The sequence below is a fragment of the Arachis duranensis genome, chromosome 3 (genome assembly GCF_000817695.3).
Source record: "Arachis duranensis cultivar V14167 chromosome 3, aradu.V14167.gnm2.J7QH, whole genome shotgun sequence".
Lineage (NCBI taxonomy): Eukaryota > Viridiplantae > Streptophyta > Magnoliopsida > Fabales > Fabaceae > Arachis > Arachis duranensis.
Window position 1 is genome coordinate 114,087,362 of NC_029774.3, and position 17,109 is coordinate 114,104,470.

At 34.4% G+C, this 17,109-nt stretch overlaps 2 protein-coding genes and 1 long non-coding RNA gene across 3 annotated transcripts; 2 read left to right on the forward strand and 1 right to left on the reverse strand.

The window, feature by feature from the left end:
• Window positions 1–1,984: 1,984 nt before the first annotated feature.
• LOC127745576 (uncharacterized) lies at window positions 1,985–2,940 on the forward strand. Its single transcript, XM_052258432.1, has 4 exons — window positions 1,985–2,056; window positions 2,136–2,234; window positions 2,321–2,656; window positions 2,749–2,940. The coding sequence occupies exons 1-4, from the start codon at window positions 1,985–1,987 to the stop codon at window positions 2,938–2,940; spliced, it is 699 nt and encodes a 232-aa protein (XP_052114392.1).
• A 103-nt stretch (window positions 2,941–3,043) lies between these two features.
• Window positions 3,044–3,437, forward strand: LOC127745663 (uncharacterized). Its single transcript, XR_008006920.1, has 3 exons — window positions 3,044–3,108; window positions 3,186–3,270; window positions 3,349–3,437. It is a non-coding gene; the product is annotated as an uncharacterized LOC127745663 (long non-coding RNA).
• Window positions 3,438–14,048: 10,611 nt separating this feature from the next.
• Window positions 14,049–16,442, reverse strand: LOC107480352 (probable mediator of RNA polymerase II transcription subunit 26c). Its single transcript, XM_016100480.3, has 9 exons — window positions 15,928–16,442; window positions 15,760–15,828; window positions 15,612–15,694; window positions 15,451–15,527; window positions 15,329–15,381; window positions 15,218–15,251; window positions 15,018–15,136; window positions 14,856–14,940; window positions 14,049–14,774 (listed from the first exon to the last, which is right to left on the reverse strand). Exons 1-9 carry the CDS (start codon window positions 16,243–16,245, stop codon window positions 14,656–14,658), a joined length of 957 nt encoding a protein of 318 aa, XP_015955966.1. The 5' UTR covers window positions 16,246–16,442; the 3' UTR covers window positions 14,049–14,655.
• Window positions 16,443–17,109: the final 667 nt, after the last annotated feature.

Consider the following 17,109-nt stretch of genomic DNA (forward strand, 5'->3'; position numbering starts at 1 on the left):
ACAAAACCAGTATCCCTATAATGGCCAGAACTAAGAACGCCAAAAGGGCCAGGGTTGAGGGAGAAAGCTCTACCCCCGCCAGACTCATTGCTTCATCCCACTACATGGCAAGGTGGCTGTCGTCTCAAAGGGCACTGAAAAACTATGTGGAGAAGTTCGAGTCAAGGCCAATTGTTCCTCCCAGGTACATAACAGCCGAGTTCCTTTAGGATAGACATTTTAATTTGGTGTTGAATGCATTGCAAACACAGCACTTAGTTGATTTTGTACAAACTAGGGATGAGTATTACCCGCACTTGGTTAGGGCTGTTTATAGTACTTTGAATTATGTTGTTCCTGAACCTGATGAAGAGGGTGAGGTAATGCCGCTGATTGAGTTTGATTTAGGGAAACAACATTATAGAGTTACTTTGCAAGAACTAGCTGAACAATGGAGTCTAGGTTATCACGGGGCAAAATTTACTGGAGGTATTGCGGCAGATGAGGAATGGGGAGAATACAACAGATTAGTTGGTTTGCAGAGTTTACAATATGAGAATCCACACATGGATGCTAGAGGTAATATAAGTTGCAGTGGGTTGGGGATTGAGCAGCGTATATTGATGTATTTGTTTTCATACATGTTGATTCCAAGAAAACATAATCATGGAATCTTGTTTAACGAATATATTTTAGTGCTTTGGGCTATGGTGACTGGAAAGGAGATAAGCTGGCCTTATTTTATGGTTCATCATATGCTTGAGATGAAGAAAGGAAAATCAAGTGTTGGTTTAGGATATGCTTGCCATTGGACCAAGATTTTCAAATGGCTTGGAATTGACTTAAGTGAAGAGAAAAGTATCATCTTGGCTAATGTAGCCAAGATTGATGACAGCACTCTAAGACAGATGGGAAGAGATCCGGATGCCCAAGAACCTCAGGCCCAAGGACAACCACAAGACCAGGTGCAAGCACAACCACAGACACCCCCACCACCACCCTCTCCTTCGCCAACAATGCAAGATTTGATGGATGAATTGCGAAGCATGAGAGTATATATGGAGGATCAATTTACTGATATGAGGCAGCGTCAAGACAGGCAAACAGAAGCTATCAATCGTCAAGGAGAAGCACTTGATATTCTATACACTAATCTGGGCATCACAAACCCAAGGGGCATCATCCCAAGGCCAGGACCATGAAAAAATTGTTATCTAGAATTCCACATCATCCTATGATCTCCATTGATGTTTGGATGGGAGTTAATACATTTGAGTTACAAAAAATGTAGGACAAAATCTAGGTGTTATCTTCACTGTATCATGAAATGTGTCATTTCACTTTTGAGAGTCTCAGATATTATTGTTCATTGTGTAATTTCACTTTTGAGAGTCTAGGTATGTTTGATGCTGCTACTATTGCAACAGAAGCATAAGTTATTGATCAGCTTGTTTTGTTTTTAAAGTATTAGCTATGCATGTAAATCTGCAATCAGTTCTTGTATTAAATTGATTGAAGAATGCTTGCAATCAGATGTGTATGGAAACCAATCGATTGAAAAGGTAGTAAAATCGATTGTTGTACCCTCATTTTCTAATGCAATCGATTTCTTTTTATTGCAATCGATTGAATTTTCAGTGAAATCGATTGGAGTACTCTTATATATACTATTTCAATCGATTGGATTTTAATGCAATCGATTGAATAATACACACACCTCTCATTCAATCGATTGTGTTGTTATAGCAATCGATTGGAGTCGATTTAGTTACTGCTTCAATCGATTGTTTTCTAAATGCAATCGATTGAAGTATCATTTGTTATCTTTTTTGGGTATATATATGTGTTCAAGTCGACTAAATTTTTATACGTTGACAAATTATTTTAAATATTTGCCTTTCAACTAAGTCTACTCGTAATATATTCTTCCGTTGATAATAATCATGGATATTCCTTCTAAAGAAGATATAGTGGGGTCTCCAATGATGCATGTAACACACAGAATATGTCACTAGACTGTGATGTTATCAAAGTTGATTTTGGTGACCAACTTGGAACTACAATTCCTAGTGCTAAGGTAAGACTTAATGGGTTTTTAATTTCTAGTATAATGTATTACGAGTAATTTAAAATTTTATGTTTTTTATTTTCTACAGGATGACCAAGCTATTTTTGACGATGTTATTCAAAGCGAGAATCTAAATAAAGTTCAAGAATTGTCTAGTAAAGTGGACAATGTCCTCTCTAGCATGGAGGTAATTTGATGTGACAAACAGTAATTAATATATATTATGTAAAATAAGTTATATATTATAACCTTTTTTACCATTCTTTTTTGTAGTCAATGAGAGTTGTAAACATTGCTCGAGACGTAATAATTGATAAAATCCTTGAATCTGTAAGCCGCATTGAGACAATGATATCACAACTCAGTCTGAACAATGATTCCGAGACTCCGACCAAGCTCTCTGTACAAAACAGACATCCAATCTCAAGATTGAAGGCTAAGAGTTCGGCTATTGATATTCATACGGCTATATCAGACGATGAGGATGATCTTACTGTACTGGATCATATGTCTTTCACCCACGATGATCCGTTCCACATCAAGATCAATATGGACAAACCAGTATCTCCAACTATAAGATCCGCACCAAAAAAGAAAAATATGTCAAAGGTATATGCATGTATTGTAAAATTTCATAACTCTTATTATTTGATATTCTTAACATGATAATAAGAATATACTGAAATTGTTTTTTTTCTTAGGGTAAGAGCATTATGGGGACGCAGAAAAAATTACCGTTCACTCACCCAGGCGGAATTAGAAAGCCAAAGATTGAGCCCAAATCAGTCAATAAATCGAAGGCGTCTTATGCACTGAGCCAACCCACAAAAGATTATAGAAGAGCTGTTTATTTCTTTTCCATTACCAACGTAATTACCACTTCAATTATATAGTTTCTTATGGGCACTGCTAATTATTACATTTAGTGATGAATTGCTAATACTTTTGTATTAAAATTTGTAGTCAATGCAGTGTCAATTTATGCCAACTCCAACTATGCGTCTTTTGGAAGATCAGATAAAGGCCTGTGCATATATATTTTCAGCATCGCTAGATCCATCGTAAGTTAATTTGATATTATCTTTGTTGTTGATGAATGAGGGCCAATCTAATGTGTTTCGGTTTTTAATGGATACAGTGAAGAACTTGTCGTAACAAATACAATCAGAGCAACTAGATCAGACTTTGCACATTTCATACCTGACAGACCCATTACTGATAAGGTACACAAGTAATCTATTAGTTAATCTACGTTCGGTTCTGGGCATGATCTCTCAATATATATTTGTATTGTGATCCAGATTCTTGAATTAGCGGCATTGAAATGCACTGATGATCAATCTGATGTAAGTTTCAAGACAACATGGCAACTTCCACCGAGATTTGTGGTATGTTCTATAACCCTGAAAAGATAAGTTCATTTATCTTTAGTTACAAATGTAATGCTGATATAGAACTATACTTCTTTATCATGTACTAAAGACTATATTGGTTTGCATTAATGAACTAGGTATGTCTTCAACAAGAAAGATTTAAAGAAGAAGATGGAAGACTACATTTATAAATTTATGCAACCTACTGCTGATTTAAAATTTGTAAGAATTTTTTTTTAAGATTCATTGTTGGATACAGTTTTCCATTATCAGCGTACATAACCGAGGGGCAAATTTTTATGGTTTAGATATATGTTCCTATTCAAGAGGATGACCACTGGTATCTAATGGTAATATCGGTTTGCGAGCATACAATTTATCACATGGACACCCATTTTAATGATGACAGAATTCGCTATATGAAGACACTAGTAAGTCCGTGGAAAAATTTACATAAGCTTATTAGATCTTATTTTGTTTTTATTATTTAACCAGTGAAATGAAATCAGGCACACGTACTGGAGCAAGTCATCACGTCAAACTTTTACAAGGATGATGGCATTCAAGAGTATAATAAACAATTTCATGACTACAAAGTTGAAAGACCAGAAGATATACCTCAATGTTCCTCAAGCTTGAACTCTGCAACTTGGGTGATGAAGTGGATGGATATGACTTATGAATTTAAGCCATATGGTAACAATAAGGTGAGCATTTATAAAACAAATCTCTGATATTTAATCCCTATTTTTTGGTACTAATTCATAATGTATAATTTTTAGCTCGATGATCACGATATTCGCATGATAACCGCGGTGCATATACTTCGGAGTCGGATCAACCATAAGAAGCCACAGATTATAGCATTGGTCGAGGAGTTTTGGAATATGCACAGTTCTTATAATTAATCTAGATAGAGTGTAATACTTTGGTTAGTGCGTATTTATTTGTTAGAGTTAGTGGATGTACTTCTTGCGAATTTCTTTAAATGACTTCTTAAATAGAAATGTATTGCTTCGTTACTTTTCGCAATTTTACTCTATTTCTATGCACCGTATGGAGTTTTAGTTTAATTTATTTTAAAAACACATATTTTTAATGTCATTTCCATTGATTATTTCAACAACCATCTCATACAAACATTATTTCAACAACCATCCCATACAAATATTATTTTGTTACTTCTTGTTTCTAAAATTATGAAAAGAAATTAAAGTAGAAAAAATGAAAACACATTTTTGTTCTACTCAAACCTTAAATTTATCCATTTTAATCGTGTTTATGAAAATAAATTCTTGTAATCGTTATTTATATTTGTGACTGATTAGTTTTAAAACCCGAATCTTAGTTCGTTACAACCGAATTATAACCGAATTATTTTCATACTTAGCTACTTCAATTTAATGAACATTAGTGGATTATAATTGAAATGGAAAAACTAAAGAAGCTAGCTACATACTAATAGCTAGGAGTCTAGGATTATTACCTAGCTAGATTGTCATTAATTGTAAGCAACCAAGTGCTAATCCCACCAAGAAAGCAAATTGATCTTGTCATATAAGTAGAATGATTAATTCAAGTATATTATTATTGTGAAATATTGTGAAATATATATGTATAGTATTAAAAATTTATCATCAGCCATTTTTCTACCCTTCCTTATATGAGACAGATTGTTTGATCTGTTTGTGTATGTGGTTGTTGCAATCTATATTAAAGATCAATATTAAAGTATAGCACTTTTAGCGTTTTATCTCTTTTATTATTCATCCAAGATCAACTTACTTATAGTATTATTTATTCGAAGGAATTAATGATATAGTATTCTAAAATAATTATTTCCACACATGGCAGTGAAAAAATAATCATTAGTTCCATATATATAAAAAAGACAAATTAATAAACATGTTATAATAAATTAATTATATGAATGTATTATGAGCAAGGTTCAGAGAACCGGACCGATCATCGAACCGCTTTAGTTACTGGTTTACTGGTTGAACCGGTCCAACCGTGGTCTAACCAAAAAAATCATTTAAGAATAAAATAATATATAAATTTTAAATATATATCCTAAAATATTATTATAGCTTTTGATAAAGATCTTCCTACCAATCCAGTTCCTTTGGTATAGCTTTGTGGTATAATTATACCAATTCAAAATTAGCCTGCATATACTACATTAAAGGAGAAATCTTAAGCTTGTACAACTTAACAACACATAATCCACCTGACATAAAGCTAAGCAAGGACTCAAGAATTGTTTATTCTAGACAAAAGGGGATCATAAACAAGTGATTTTTGTGGAAGTTCAATGAATAAACAAACAAACTACGCTAATATTTTAATGCAATGCCATAAACAAACCATTGATGAAGGGTTCCTATCTTCAAGCTTGTGGGGGACTAGAATCAATCAACAGAGTAGCTGTTGGGATAATCTTCCTTCTTAATTCTTATATACGTCAAATAATTTCCTACAAAATGAAAATTGAGCACAGAATAGGGCCTTAAAACAAAAACAAAACAACACTCACAGAGCTAGAAATAAGAACATTCACACAGCCAGAAATCACTTACAATCAGCACAATATACTAAAAAGAGCCATAAATCACGAACAATCAGCAACTAAAATTAAAATACAGCAACAAATAATCACCCTAAATACTAAAATCGATAAATCTATCAACAAAAATTCAAAAACAGTTGAGTCAAGTTAAAAAACACTAACAAAATAGCAGCAGCAAGTACCAAACAGCAACAACTAATCCCTAATCACACTGAACCTGAAATTTCAACAGCAACAAGTAATCCCTAATCACACTAAACTTGAAATTTCAACAAACATTACAAACAGCAACAAGTAATCCCTAATCCCTAAACAGAATTTCCAATAATGATTTCATTTTCACTATTAGCAGCAGCAAGAAAATGTTAACCAAAATTTCATAAATCAAAGAAAGAACAGCAGCACAAAATCAGCAAAAATTATCAATTTCACAATTTCACATTAAAAATCAACAAACAGAGGCTCTGGGGAGAGAAGACGGAGACACGAACAAAAAAGCCAGAGACACTAACCTTCGATGGAGGCACGGACGGCGACCAGGGGGACGACGGCTACCCGGGAGACGACGGCGAGCGGTGATACGGCAGCAAGTTGCTCCAAGCCAACAAAACAGAGAAGCCACGGAGGTCGGACGGATGACGGGAAAGCAGGACGCCGAGCTACAAGAGAGGGCCAGGCCATGGACGGCGCCGACAGCACGGACGGCGGCAGCACTGCGGCAGAATCGTTGCAAAATGCAGAGAGAGCTTAGGGTTTTGGTTTGGTGAGTTAAGATGAAGAGCCGTCGAGGACCTGTCGACTTACTGGGTTCAGGACACGGGGAAGAGGAAGAAGCAGCGGTGCTGAGGAACTGGAGACGGCGGCGGCACTGAGGAACTGGAAACGGCGGCGACAATGGAGGGCTAGGGTTCCTTTGCTTCAGAGTTCTCCAAGGAGTGAGTAGTGAAATGAAATAAATGAATGATTGGGAAAAAGGGGGGTTGGGTGGATACGTGGAGTGGATCCGGTTCTCTCTTTTTTTATATTAATTAAGAGACCGCGTCGTTTTTTCTGAACAGGCCGGTTACTGGTCCGGTCCACCCGACCGGTTCTCGGCCAATTCAGAGGTTTTTCAGCGGTTTTGTTTCGAACGGTTATAAATGAAGGACCAGATCGCTTACATTGCTGGTTCTCAATTGAACCGAAATCGACTGGACGGTCCGATCCGGTTTTTAGAACTTTGATTATGAGTCATCATATAATTAATATATATAAGTAGCCAGCACGGCAGCACTAAACAACAATTGAATACTAATTACGATAATTCTAAATAGACAAAAAATATTAATAAAATCTCATTATACCTAGAAAGCATAAGCACGACTGTTGGAAAAATGTATAAAATCTCATCAATATAGTGAAAAAGAAAAAATACAAATATGAACTGATTTTCTACCCAAAAACATTAAAGTTTATGGAGGTTGCTAACTATCACTATCTAACTCAGTCGTCGCTTCGGTACACATGTCGCCATCGTCCGAACCGATTGCTTCATTTTCTATAACGTTGTTGTCAATGTCCTTTTGCCAAGGACATGTTGTCTTCTTATGTCCTTCCATTTGACAAACACTACAACGTTGCCGCTTCTTCTTCTTAGATGGCTGTCCTGAGCCTCCAGTGGTTGGATGCACATACGGATTGCTACTTCTAGCTACACCTGAGTGAGGTTGATTATCTCCTTCGTCTGCAACCTTGTAAGATGAGTACAATCCCATAATTAAATCATGTGTCTCTTCATATCTCTCTGGTACTTTAGTAGCAACAGCAGCCAGTTGTTTAGAAAATTCCACCAAAGCACTTTGACGACTAATAACAACAGCATCCCTGGTGAACCCACTTGGATCATTGAGTGCTGATTTAACCTTTTTTGTCCATCTATCCAATACCATTGACCGGGGAATCTCACGGATGTCTCTGTCAACCAGAACTTTCACAATATGTTCGCAGGGAATACCAAATGACTCCATTCGTAAACAGGTACACATGAAGATCATTTCTTCTTGACGAAAATCAACGGTCCACGTAAAATCGGGCCTCCCATGTTTACACACAGTGTACTTTATGCAATCATCGGTATTATCTATGTTCAGAACCCGCATTGATCCAGCTCTGGAGAGAAATGGCCGAAAGAAAAGAAATATCTCATGAGTGTATAACTCAGCAGCATATCTCTCTAGCAGCTCTATACAAGTTTGCATGACGGGCACCCCACGTGTAGATTCATAATCAGCATTAAATTCGTTAAAGCACATGTGTGCTACACACCTTTGAAAATGCTCTACAAAACTCGTCAAATCATATCCTTTGAAAATGCTCTACGAAACTTGTCAAATCATACCGCGACCCCACATACCTTCCCACAACTGAGTGTAAACCTTCACATCTTGATGTAGTTCTAAAGCCAGCAAAGAATTTTCCTCTTAGATATGCAGTAGCCCACATATGCTTCTCTTCGTACATGTTGATCACCCACGGCTTATCCTCAATGCCAAATTCTTCAATAAGCTGAACCCACTTACGCTTAAACACGGGAATCTCGTAGTCTCCTGTCATGATTTTTAAAAACGAAAACAAGACTGACATAGGCGTAATACATCGCGTTCCAATCGATTGAATGATCATTTCAATCGATTGAATTTGAATTCACACACACTACAATCGATTAAAATTGGCAAATTGATATTGTTTGGGTAAATTCAATCGATTGAGTCACAAAAGCAATCGATTGAATTTGGTGAGACCCAGGTTGTTTTGAAGCATTCAATCGATTGGAAATTCTAAACAATCGATTGAATTACAAAAAACCATTTTTTTCATCATTCAATCGATTGGATCGTATGACCAATCGACTGAGTTATGCGAAAACCATGCTTTTGGCAAATAATAATAATAATAATCTTAAACGGATCATATTTAAAGAAAAAGTTTCAAAATTGGTAGATAGATTATGCGAAATCAAGCCCCCACCAATCGATTGAAGTATACTTAAACACAATGTTCCAATCGATTGTTTTGTTATTTTAATCGATTGGAGTACACTTAACTACAGTATCAATCGATTGGTTTTATATGCAATCGATTGAAATTGAAATTGATGATAATTCAATCGATTGCACTTAGAAAACAATCGATTGATATAGTAATTAAGTGCACTCCAATCGATTAAAATAACAAAACAATCGATTGCACTAAAAAAACAATCAATTGAATTCATACAAACACATTATTTTCAAGACCTGATTGCATCTTAAGAATATAGATAAACTTAAAAAACCGTTAGCTAAATTCATTCCATCATCCAAGAAGGTCTTACAATTCAAACAAACCTAGTACCTTTAAGAACTCTATATATGAATTGTAAAAATCAAAGCAAGGCATGCTTGCACAGAATATTGCTATAAAACAATTTCTTCATGGTCCAGGCCTTGGGATGATGCCCCTTGGGTTTGTGATGCCCAGATTAGTGCATAGACTATCAATTGCTTCTCCTTGACGATTGATAGCTTCCGTTTGCCTGTCTTGATGCTGCCTCATATCAGCAAATTGCTCCTCCATATATACTCTCATGCTTCACAATTCATCCATCAAATCTTGCATTGTTGGCGAAGGAGGGGGTGGTGGTGGGGGTGGCTCTGTTTGTGCTTGCACCCGGTCTTGTGGTTGCCCTTGAACCTGAGGTTGTTGGGCATCCGGATCTCTTCCCATCTATCTTAGAGTGATGTCATCAATCTTGGCTACATTAGTCAAGACAACACTTTTCTCTTCAGTCAAGTCAATTCCAAGCCATTTGAAAATCTTGGTCCAATGGCAAGCATATCCTAAACCAACACTTGATTTTCCTTTCTTCATCTCAAGAATATGATGAACCATAAAATAAGGCCAGTTTATCTCCTTTCCAGTCACCATAGCCCAAAGCACTAAAATATCTTCGTTAAACAAGATTCCATGATTATGTTTTCTTGGAATCAACATGTATGAAAACAAATACATCAATATACGCTGCTCAATCCCCAACCCACTGCAACTTATATTACCTCTAGCATCCATGTGTGGATTCTCATATTGTAAACTCTGCAAACCAACTAATCTGTTGTATTCTCCCCATTCCTCATCTGCCGCAATACCTCCAGTAAATTTTGCCCCGTGATAACCTAGACTCCATTGTTCAGCTAGTTCTTGCAAAGTAACTCTATAATGCTGTTTCCCTAAATCAAACTCAATCAGCGGCATTACCTCACCCTCTTCATCAGGTTCAGGAACAGCATAATTCAAAGTACTATAAACAGCCCTAACCAAGTGCGGGTAATACTCATCCCTAGTTTGTACAAAATCAACTAAGTGCTGTGTTTGCAATGCATTCAACACCAAATTAAAACGTCTATCCTGAAGGAACTCGGCTGTTATGTACCTGGGAGGAACAATTGGCCTTGACTCGAACTTCTCCACATAGTTTTTCAGTGCCCTTTGAGATGGCAGCCACCTTGCCATGTAATGTGATGAAGCAACCAGTCTGGCGGAAGCAGAGCTTTCTCCCTCAACCCTGGCTCTTTTGGTGTTCTTAGTTCTGGCCATTTTGGGATATTGATTTGGTGGGTTTTGTAAGGAATTGGTTGAGGTTTAATAATACGTATGTAGGACGGAGTGGATGTTGGTGAGATTGGAGAAGAAGAGAGAAGAAGATGAAGCTTTCTGGTTCGATGAGAGAAGAGAGCGGTGCAGAAATGGGGGTTCGAATCTTTTAAAACGTTACTTCTAATTCAATACGCATGGTTTGGGATTAATATATAGCGATTTTGAAATTGCAATCGATTGGATTACAATACCAATCGATTGAATTCTGAAAAAAAACACATTTAGGACACTTCCCAATCGATTGAAGTTTCAAACCAATCGATTGAATTAGAAGTTACGTGCAAAGTTCAATCGATTTTTAGCCGGAAACAATCGATTGAATATTAAGACCAATCGATTGTTTGGAAGAATTCAATCGATTGAAAATCATAAACAATCGATTGAATTACATAAATCTCACATTTAATTCATTGTTCAATCGATTGGTTACTATGACCAATCGATTGATTTATGCAAAACCATGCTTACCAGGAATATACAATCGATTGTTTAGTGATAAATTGAAATCCAATCGATTGGGTTAAATTTCAATCGATTGGTTTGATAGTCCAATCGATTGGATTTCAGGGAAACACGATTTCATGACTCCTCAGGAACGTCTCAGATCGAATGTAATATTTTAATCGATTGGGATCCATGGAGGATATAATTGTTGTTGTTTTTTTATTTGATTGTTAATGAACATGATAGATTTATGATAAATTAATTATTTATAAAATAAAAAATCATTTTTATAATTATATAAAATATATAGGGTCAATTTATAATTAAAATTAGTTAAAGGACTATGTAACAGTTGTTAAAAAATCTTAAAAAACATGTTTTTTACTTGGACCACTAAGTAGTCTAAAGGTTCTTGGACCACCGAATCCTTTGCCACCTAACGTATTATAAGACAGTGTACTCTTTTTTCTTTACTAAAATTTTTTTACGGTTTTTTTGTAAAGTTTTAATGAGGCGTTAATCTACTACTACTAAGAACTTCTAAGAAGAGTGTTATAAATATATTTATTATGGATGTCCTGAATTGTAATCGTATTTTAAAATTCAAATAGATAGAGTTAGCTATAAATGTAACCTAGTTGAGTTAGCTAGGAATTAGACCCTTAACTATAAATAGCTCCCTATTTTTTGAATATCACAATCATTAATAAAGTCATCTATTATTCTTCTTATTTTTTTTCACTTCTCTCAAATCCTAATCTTTATTTTTATAACAATATTTTAAAAATTAATAAAAGATAAAAATATAAACAAATTATATCTAATTAAATATGTCTTTATGTCTCAACATTGTGAGAGAATACTAAATGCTTATATTTTATATGGATTTATGTACTATTGTATTTATAAAAATTTTGTGTCTTTATGAATTTATTATGTGTGATGTGATAATTTAAAATTTTCTTTAGTTTAAGACTATTTTAATGTTTTAAGACTATTTTGATATATTATAAGACTATATCGTATGTGTTATTTTAAATAATTTAAGATTTTCTTTGTGTTTAATTAATTATATTTAAAATTTTATTGATTAGTTTAGATTTTATTAATTAGTTCAGTTTAATTGGTTTATTTTCATGTTGTAGATTTTTTAAAAAAAAAACTATAAATAAAACAATCAAATTTTGAGACGGGACAAATACAAAACAGGTACATACTTGCAAATTTTTAGGTATGGGACAAAAATTAAAATACCTATAGATATTAAAATAGGTAATGGATACAAATACTTAGATATTCATTCCATCCTATTGTCATCCGTAAATGAGATCAGAAAAGCCAGCTTTATTGGGATAAGATTATTTATTTATATAAATGGTCAAAATTATTTTATTAATCGAAAATCCGGCCAGAATGATATATATTTTGATTCAGGATCTTATTTCACTCGAATTTACCATTGATTAATTTTTTTTATATAAAAAAAATATTGATATTTTTATTAAAAATATAAATATTTAGTATAATTATTGATAGGTAAATTTTTTAAGTAAGAAGTCAATACGTGAGAGTATATTATAATATAAAAACGTGTTGAATACGTGACAATATTTTAGTTAACACGCAAAAAACGTATTGAATACGTGATAATATTTTAATCAACACATAAAAAATATGTTGAATAATTTTTATAATATTATAATATATTTTAAATATCAATATTTAATCAAAATACTATTTTTTTCATATTAAAAATAATTTCTGCCGCACCACTTCCTATGTATTTGCTCTTGGGCGGCAGGCCGACAGCAGCCACACTCCCCCCGCACTTACGTAGTTACTTACATACTTACATCACATGCGGTCATGCACTACAAAATTGGTCAACTCTTGACTTTGTTCTCTGCGTACCTGACACATTGCAACATTAGCAAACCTCTCAAACAACTTATCTCTTATCAGTTAGGTTTTGTTTGGTTAATGTATACTAAAAATTTTAAATAATAAGACATAAATACAAAAATATAAGTATATATTTTGTTTAGTAGAATAAATATATAAAATATTAAAAAATTTATAATAAAAGTGCTAAAAAATTAATATATTTTATGATTTATAATTATTAATTAATTATTATTAATATTTTTAATAGTATAAAATTATATTTAATTATATAAAATTATATTTTTTTATAATTAAATATTAACTAAATTTTAATAAAAATACTGGTCTTGAAACTTTTTCAATTTATAATACTCAACATTTATTTTCACCATCGCCACTCATTTATCACCACTTATTTTTCTCCTCTATTATCATTTATAACCAAAAATAAATAATTCAAATAATAGAAAATTCCAATAATTTCAATAACAAATCCAACCATTAACGGTAACAAAAACTCTATTATATATAATCAATTCAACAATTATTTAAAAAAAAAATTAAAACAGAGAAACAGCGAGAAACGAATTCTTCATGAACAAATCTATCAAATTCAGAATCTAGCTCAAACTCCTAATCCGAGAAAATGGATCAAACACATAAGAGTAAGTCATCCCGGTGAGGAGCGCAAAAGAGAGTGGACCAAAGGGACGGTGGGCGAATAGAAAAAGTGGGAGAGAGGTGGTCGTGGTTGACTCAAAGATGAAGAGGGAGAGAGGTGGTGGTGGATGCCACAAAGAGAAAGAGAGAAAGGCGAACGTAGAGGAGGAAGAGAAGAAAACAGCGAATCTAGAAAAAAGAGGAAAAGATCCGACGGATCTAGACGCAGAGAAGAGGGCACGAAGGCTATGGTGGTGGCAGAGGGAATAGTGATGGAAGGAGGGTAGTGACAGAAGAAAAGCGGAGGAGGAAGGAAAGAAGATTGGTCAACAAACACAAGAGTTAGAATTAAGAAAATAATTGATATTTTAAAGATTAATAAAAGATAAAAATGTAAAATTTGTATCTAATTGAATATGCCTTTATGTCTCAACATTTTAAGAGAACACTAAATACATATGTTTTACATATATTTTGTATGAATTTGTGTGCTACTATATCCTTCGGAAATTTGTGTCTTAACTCTTAACAAACAAACACTATGTCTGTGTCTATGATAAATATAAACATTAACCAAACGGCCGTTATTCTACCACTCCCTTCACCATCCCAAATCCAAACCAATAAAATCTTTAAAAAAAAATGGCACACTACATAAAGTCAATGTTTGCATCTATATAATTTAGCCCTTGAATCGTGATTAATGCCGGAAAACAAAAGGGTTTTCAATATTTTTACCCAAACTTGAAAAACCATTTTGTCTGCTGCGAATACCATATTTATAAATCTGACTCTGAAATTATCACGAGTCAAGCAGCAAACAGCCTAAATCGCATTCCATAGAAACCGTAGTCCTATGAGGGAGAAATTTGTTCCCCTTCTTACTATTGATAAAGGTAAATTAAAGAAGGCATAAGTGTTTTTATGATGGGAGAGGAAAAAGGTAAAGGGTGGTGAAGCGGCAGTTTGGAATATGAATCAATATCCGGCATCACCCTATTTGAGCGTCACCATTTCCTTCCCTGAGAACCCATGCCGCCTTTGTTCTTTCCAAAGAAAACATTCTTGGCTTTTGGTTTTGGCAACTCATGCAGGTCCATCACCTGTATCGTTCTTTGCTTTTTCGCTACAACACAACATTACCACTCAGTATCACATGAATCTATCTATGTAATGTAACAAATAAAACAGCAAGTAATCAAGTCACCATTTGCAGCCTCTTTGTAGTTCTCTTGAAGTCGTTTTCTTGCTGAAGCAAGTCTCTCCGCGTCAAAATTGCTCTCTTTTTGTCTCTGAAAATAATCCAACAATGGGTCGGTTTTTTAACTTGTTAAGCAAGTAAACTTAAGCTTATAAATCATATCCGTACGTTTTGAGGAGGAGGAGGAGTGGGAACCGATGGTAATGGCGATGGTGATTTTTGAGCTGGTTTTGGCAGAGCTTCTTTGCGAGGAATTGGTTTTGGTTCGGAAGACTCAAAATTGCCATCTGTATGAGCAGAGCAGTGAAGGGAACAGATCATGTATTAAACATTATACCAACCATTCCAAATCACACTACTATACTCACTCTCTGGATTTGGCGAGCATGCAAAATCAGGAATCTGCCAAAGGAATGGAACATTATAATCAATAAAGCAGCAAAGCATATGAATCATCATGCATAGTTCTTGAACTGAACCTGATGATGCCCATTTAGTTGATTCCTCTGCTGAGGCGAATCTTCATCATCACCTGCCATGCCAACAAGATAACATGAATCTCACTATTCACTGCAATTTTGACATAGAATAGAGAGATTACCAATGACAGTGCTAGCAGTAGCAGGTTCTCCAGGTGCCTTCAGCTTCACCCATTCATCTACAATTTCCTTCCACTTCCTATCCAAAGCAAACAAAACACTCAACTCATCTGTTACATGAATCAACCTTCATTCTTCAGCATATGCACTTAAAAAACAAAACCTGACAAGAAGCTTCACCAATCTGCGAACTTCACTGGAGGAATGCTTCCTTAACCGATTCACGTTCCTCCCAATGTCAGTTTCCTGCATGCATGAATCCAATTAATTAACAAAATCAAACTACAATTCAACAAACAACACGAGCTTACCTCTAAAGCCTGGAATGTAATATCCATGTCCGCCAGATTCTGTAGCAACTCCGCCAACGAATCTTCCGACTATCAAACAACATCAAATTCAACCAACACAAAACACATTCCTTAATTCTAACAACTAATTAATTAGCTGAAATTAAAAGAGGAAAAAAGGAGGGAGACCTGGTGAGGATCTTCAAGTTGGTGCTTAATTTCTAGAATCTTCTTCTGCTCGTCATCGAATAAGCCTCCAAAAGGATCCAAATCCTCGTCCTCTGACGATTTGTTTTGCTGATTGTGTGCTTCGACGGCATTTGCTTCGCAATTCAGACACCGGGGAGGCGTGGCAGTGGCGGCGTAAAGGCGCTCCACGATTCCGTCCCGGCGGCGCTTCAATTCGTCGGCGTTATCGGTGGAAGCGACGTCGATTGCAGCGTCAAAGAAAGCCCAAACGTCGACGCCGGCGGTGTCCAGTATGGATCGGAAATCATCCAAATCCATATCGGAAGCGTGGCACCAACCAAATCGATGGAGGGATTGGGATCCCACACGGAAACAACAATCTAATCTGATAATTCAAGTTTTGTGGATATTCGGAACAAAAACATTAATACAAGAATATACTCTATATTCTTTCTACCAAAAGCAAACTCTAATTTCTTTTTTTCATTATTTCTTTTCTTGGTTTAAATTGAAATTCATATTGATTGATACTCATGCGTGTTTTTATAGTATGTTGACCAATGGCATCAGGATTTGTTATTTGTTGGTGTGGGAAACTGCCTTTCTATTCTTTTGTTTTCTCCAATAAAGTAACAATTAATGTAATCTAAATCTTAATCACTATTATATATTTTTTAATCTCAAATATCTTTTTTTTAAATATATTTTCTTTTATCTGTATTTGAAAGAAGGTATGGGCAAAAGGAGATGAACCACCAAAAACACAACAGAATGAATTGGAGAGCATCTGCATCTCACCTCACCTGCCGGCTGCTGCTATTTCTGTTTACTTTTCATTATAACCTTATCTAGCTAAATGCAGCTTAATTCTGACTTAGGCTTGTTGTCATATTTCGACACTATTTTTTAAAAAAAAAATTTAATAATATTTTTTTAGAAATTTTTTTATAAAATTAAAAGTGATTTTATGTTTAGATATTTCATGTAAAAATATTTTTTTATTTATCTATTATATGTTTGAATAAAATAAGATAAAAATATTTTTTTATTTATTTTGTATGTACAAAATATTTTTTTAATGAAAAAAGATCTTTTAAAAAATATGTAAATTATAATTTTTTAAAAAATATATTTTTTATTTTTTTAATATTTTTTTTACTATTAGAAATTTATCAAACACAC

What these genes read in the sequence shown, in the direction of transcription:
- LOC107480352 (XM_016100480.3), bottom strand. Translation starts at nt 16,245, where the DNA reads ATGGATTTGGATGATTTCCGATCCATACTGGACACCGCCGGCGTCGAC. An exon ending in TACTGCTAGCACTGTCATTG is followed by an intron (nt 15,382 to 15,450) that starts GTAATCTCTCTA and finishes TTGGCATGGCAG; the next exon opens with GTGATGATGAAGATTCGCCT. An exon ending in CTCCTCCTCCTCCTCAAAAC is followed by an intron (nt 14,941 to 15,017) that starts GTACGGATATGA and finishes GATTATTTTCAG; the next exon opens with AGACAAAAAGAGAGCAATTT.
- LOC127745576 (XM_052258432.1), top strand. Translation starts at nt 1,985, where the DNA reads ATGTCACTAGACTGTGATGTTATCAAAGTTGATTTTGGTGACCAACTT. An exon ending in CTACAATTCCTAGTGCTAAG is followed by an intron (nt 2,057 to 2,135) that starts GTAAGACTTAAT and finishes TATTTTCTACAG; the next exon opens with GATGACCAAGCTATTTTTGA. An exon ending in AAAAGAAAAATATGTCAAAG is followed by an intron (nt 2,657 to 2,748) that starts GTATATGCATGT and finishes TTTTTTTCTTAG; the next exon opens with GGTAAGAGCATTATGGGGAC.